A 4,783-nucleotide genomic window follows, 5' to 3' on the forward strand; every position below is an offset into this window, starting at 1 on the left:
CCCCTGCAAGGAAAGCTACCCCAAACCCTGATGAACAGGCCCTCAGGCTCATAACATCTGTTGTGCCTAAATCCCTGAGAAACGTTAACATCCGAAAAGCTGCAGGTTCTGACAACATTCCAGCAAGGCTGATCAAAAAGTGTGCAGACCAGCTAGCCCACGTGCTCACGGACATCTTCGATACATTACTGTATCAGGCCATTGTCCCCTCATGTTTTAAGCCAGCTATTATTATTCCAGTGCCCAAGAAACCAACCATCACATGTCTTAATGACTTTCGACCCATTGCATTAACATCTATCATCATGAAGTGCTTCGAGAGAGTGGTTAAGAATCATATAATCTATGCTATCATTTGACCCCAGCCAGTTTGCATACATGCTCGACTGAAGATGCCATCTCCACTGGTCTTCATCTGAGCCTGGCACGCCTGGAGAAAAGAAACACCCACGTACGGATGCTTTTTTTTGGACTTCAGCTCAGCATTCAATACGATCATCCCTCAGGACTTGGTATGCAAACTGGCCCCCCTGGGCTTCAATACTCCACTGTGCAACTGGCTGCTGGACTTCCTCACGAACACAACTCAGTCTGTCCGTGTGGGTAATAACACCTCCAATATCATTTCTTTAAACACTGGTTCCCCCCAGGGCTGTGTCCTGAGCCTCCTGCTGTTTACCCTGATGACCCACGACTGTCGTCCCAGGTTTAACACCCAACCACATCAAGACATATGCAGACGACACAACAATTATGCGACGACAATGAAGTGAACTACAGAAAAGAGGTACAACATCTTGTGGACTGGTACAGAATAAACAGCCTGCTCCTGAACGTCGACAGGACAAAAGAGATCATTGTCGACTCGACCCAACCACACACCTCTCTGTCCTCATCAACGGCAAAGCAGTGGACATCGTCAGCAGCACTAAGTTCCTGGGGGTGCACATTACAGACAACCTCAGCTGGACAACTCACATCGCTTCACTGGTGAAAAAAGCACAGCAGCGCCTGCAGTTTCTGAGACGAATGAGAAGAGCTTCGCTCCCCTGTCCCATCCTCTCCACCTTCTACAGAGGAACCATTGAGAGCCTGCTGACCAGCGGTATCTCCATCTGGTCTGGGAGCTGCAAGGTCTGAGAAAGATGCAGAATTTAAACGCAATAAAATGATATGAGTTAATGGAAGATTTTCAGTTACTAGCCCCCTAACATGCCTCTTATTAATTTAATTTGATCATATTTTTTATTTATTTATTATTTTATTTTTATTTTTTCACTAATTTTAGCATTTTGTTCAAGCCTCTGTTCCCAATTATTCATATCATATTCTCCATTTGACCCTGCAGGCAGAGTGACCAATTAAAAATAAAGAAGAAGCCATGACTCACTGGCATAAAGAGTGACAAAGGCATCTATTTCTAAACACCAGCATAAAATCAGATTGAGTTAGTAAGGTCACAAAAGAACGTCACATCTATAGATAATGTGACAACTTCTGTCACCGTGAGGATTTTGGCAGCACTCCTTTTCTTTCTGTGCTTCTGATGAACAAAGAATGTCCCCAGTTGAACAGCAGTTGTGGCCTGTAGGTATGTAGAGTACCTGCTTTACAGCTCTGTGGGGATAACACAGAAGCAGCCTGAGATCCTAGGGAAATACACAATACACATCACAGCTGTGATCAACTTTCAAGCTTTGTTCTCTAGACATGAATCCACAATTTAAGACGGGAAATCTCCGCTGGCCTGAAACACAATGTAGGTGTTGTCCCAGGTTGCTGTTTAGACGTACAGATTCGCTGGTCTTTGCAACAAAGAAGATAAGTTGTTTGTGCTGTTTGTGAAAACGGAAAATCTGCACGTATTATATTTTTTTTAAGTGTCATTCTGACACATGACTGACAGATGAAAATATGTAAGAAGTAATAATATTGTACATGTCCACTGACAGTATTGTATTTATTTATTTATTTATTTATTTAACCATATCATGAGTGATAGCAAGGAGGCATTCATCCTCAAAGACCTGGAGCTCATCTTTTTAAATACCAGAAAATGCAAACAGCTGCTCTGCAATTAGAAGATTTAGATTTCTGTACTGTCAGAAAAGAGAAATAATGTTCACTTTATCATTTTATGGTGCACTGGAAATAAAAATGTAATTAATTGAAAAAAAAAATGGTTGCGCTTTCATAACATCTCAGTTTCTGGGAGATGTGTTTCCTGCCAAAACAAACTTCTTGGCTGAATAAAAATAACTATAAATCTAAATCATTTCCACATTTGTTACATATCCTGGTGTTAATACGAATTAAAAGCTCAAACATTTGTATCAAATAATAATAAAAAAACATCTTAGTTTTTCTTTTTCATATCATCATTAGCGGTATGAAGGAGTGGTGATGGCACTGTAGTCAGTTATGACTTCTGAAAAGTATCTTTGTAACATCAGGTGTTTAGCAACCATTTCTTACGGACAGACACCTGAGACAGCATGTACGGTTTAACCTGAGGGATCTATATCAAAACCTACTGACAAAGTGATCTACTGGAAGAACATCTGACAATAAACCATGCCACGAGCTGTTGCTGTTTTCTTGAAAAGTCACGGCATGGGCAGGTGCAGAAAGTGTGTTTGTGTCTGTGCAACCATCTATAATTAGTCAAAAGGGAGGGCTGCAGAGTGATGCTGCAGCGGTTTTACATGTCCTATAAAGGCCGTATCCTTCAGCTATCTCTGGGACAAACACCTGCACAGGCATCAGCAAGGTAAGACTCTCTTCAGCTCATCGTGCAACTCTTTAACTAAACTTTGAACTGGATCGTGTTTATAGCCGACAGTGATTTTTGGTTTTATTGTGCTAAATCAATCAGAAGATTATGAAGAATGCTGCAATGTTTTGGTGATTCTACTCATAGATGGCAATCTGAAGAAATAAAAAAAAAATGTTGTTAATGGTGCATTTAATTGACTAAATATGTTAAAGCTAGCAAAGGTGGATGGATTCCCATGCTGTTCTGTCAGCATGTTCTCATTTTCAGCTAAAACCAAACCGAGTTTCCTCCAGACAGCATGGATCTTTTCCTTTGTCTCCCCCTGCTGGCCGTGTTCCTCCAGCCCGCCCTGTGTGTGTACAACTGCTCCACGATGTATGAGCGGACACCAGGTAAGGATCTATCCGCATATTAATATTTAGGAGAGTTTTTTTTTTTAAAGAAATAACTTATCTATCTTTATTTACAAAGCAACACAATGTACTTTACAAAGAATAAAAAATAGCAAGAGGCAATGCAAAGCAAATGACAAAAGTCCTACTGAACTAAACAAGGCAAAACAAAGGAAAAATATATAGAAATACATGATTAGTAGAGAAGATCTGACTTTCATTTACTGAGGAAACAAATTTGTTTTAGTGACAATGCAGAGACAGTAAACAAGTTATTTAATCACTGATCAAACTAAAATTAAATAAAAATATATACTAAATATTATAAGTATTGCATCGTAAAGGAAAGAGGGGGGAAAAGGTATAAAGAAAGTAATGAAAAAAGAAATAAAAGACACTAAACTACATTGAAAATACATTCAATTAAGAAATATTTAATATGAATTTGAAATGATGTGAAGTTACTGTGTAACATTTACATTTAAACTGTGTGACAAAAATCAGTGAAAGTATTTTGGGTTCATCATTTCCAGATAACTCAGACCTGACAATTGAATGCGGCACCACCATGATAACCGTAGAGGTCAACCTGTGCACGGCGCTGTGGGCAGGCTTCAACTCCTCCAACCTGGCTCTCAACGGGAACCACAACAACACCGCCTGCCTGGGCTCCGTCGACGAGAGCGTGGAGCCGCCGATCATCCGTTACCACCTGCCCGTCAACAACAGCTTGGACAACTCCTGCCGCCAGTCTCTGCATGTAAAGCGTGACCCTTGGAGCACGTTGGCGCACGCTTACCTGCCAGATTTAAGGGAGAAAGAAAGGGCAGATGAACTGAGTGTATGTTGTGCTTTCACGTTCAGATCGTGGATGAAGCTCCTGACCCCTCGGGCCCCTTCAGTAGTTTCTCAAGTATTCAGACAGTTATCATCTCATCGTACATCGACACCCCAAAAACGGATGCGGGGATCATCAGCTACTCCACAGACCTGTATTATTACTTCTCCTGCAGATACCCTCTGGAGTATCTCATCAACAACACACAGATTGTAGCGTGAGTAGCACGGACTGTTGATTTACTATCAAAATCACAAAAATTCATTCATAAAAGCTTCTCTACTCTCTGATTTTTCTTTAGCTCCTCGGTCTCTGTGGCAACCACACAGAACAATGGAAGCTTTATTGAAACACTAAAAATGGGTGTCTTTAATGTAAGTCCAATTCCACTCAATGAAAGAGATTTGTCACTGCTCCTGTTTAACAAGCCTTATTTCCTCAGGACACAGACTACAGGTATCCATTGACGGTTCCGTCAACAGGCCTTGAGCTGCGAACCAAAGTCTATGTGGAGGTGAAAGCTGTTAACCTCACAGGAAAGTGAGTAAATCCTGCCATATTTTCCCTCTGAGTGGCTCAAAGTGATAGATAAAGGGCTAACATGTAAGAATTTTCTCTTTGGTAACCTGTTTCCAGTTTCCACGTCCTCCTCGATCACTGCTTTGCGACTCCCAGTCCTTACAACATGACTCAGACGGATCAGTACAACTTCTTCACTGGGTAGAAAAGTCTGGATAAAACCAAATCTTAGAGTTGACATCTAATAAAAAAAAAATA

The 4,783-nt window shown here is 40.9% G+C and overlaps 1 protein-coding gene across 1 annotated transcript in view; it reads left to right on the forward strand.

Moving 5' to 3' along the window:
- Positions 1–2,708: 2,708 nt before the first annotated feature.
- Positions 2,709–4,783, forward strand: part of LOC103136236 (zona pellucida-like domain-containing protein 1) — a 3,727-nt gene continuing 1,652 nt past the window's right edge. The window contains exons 1-7 of the mRNA XM_016670256.1: positions 2,709–2,770; positions 3,044–3,168; positions 3,702–3,928; positions 4,033–4,223; positions 4,308–4,380; positions 4,449–4,546; positions 4,643–4,725. Of these exons, the coding sequence (XP_016525742.1) occupies positions 3,075–3,168; positions 3,702–3,928; positions 4,033–4,223; positions 4,308–4,380; positions 4,449–4,546; positions 4,643–4,725 (766 nt within the window). The 5' untranslated portion in view covers positions 2,709–2,770; positions 3,044–3,074. The remainder of the gene's footprint in view (positions 2,771–3,043; positions 3,169–3,701; positions 3,929–4,032; positions 4,224–4,307; positions 4,381–4,448; positions 4,547–4,642; positions 4,726–4,783) is intronic.

This window comes from Poecilia formosa, unplaced genomic scaffold (genome assembly GCF_000485575.1).
Source record: "Poecilia formosa unplaced genomic scaffold, Poecilia_formosa-5.1.2 Scaffold31, whole genome shotgun sequence".
NCBI lineage: Eukaryota > Metazoa > Chordata > Actinopteri > Cyprinodontiformes > Poeciliidae > Poecilia > Poecilia formosa.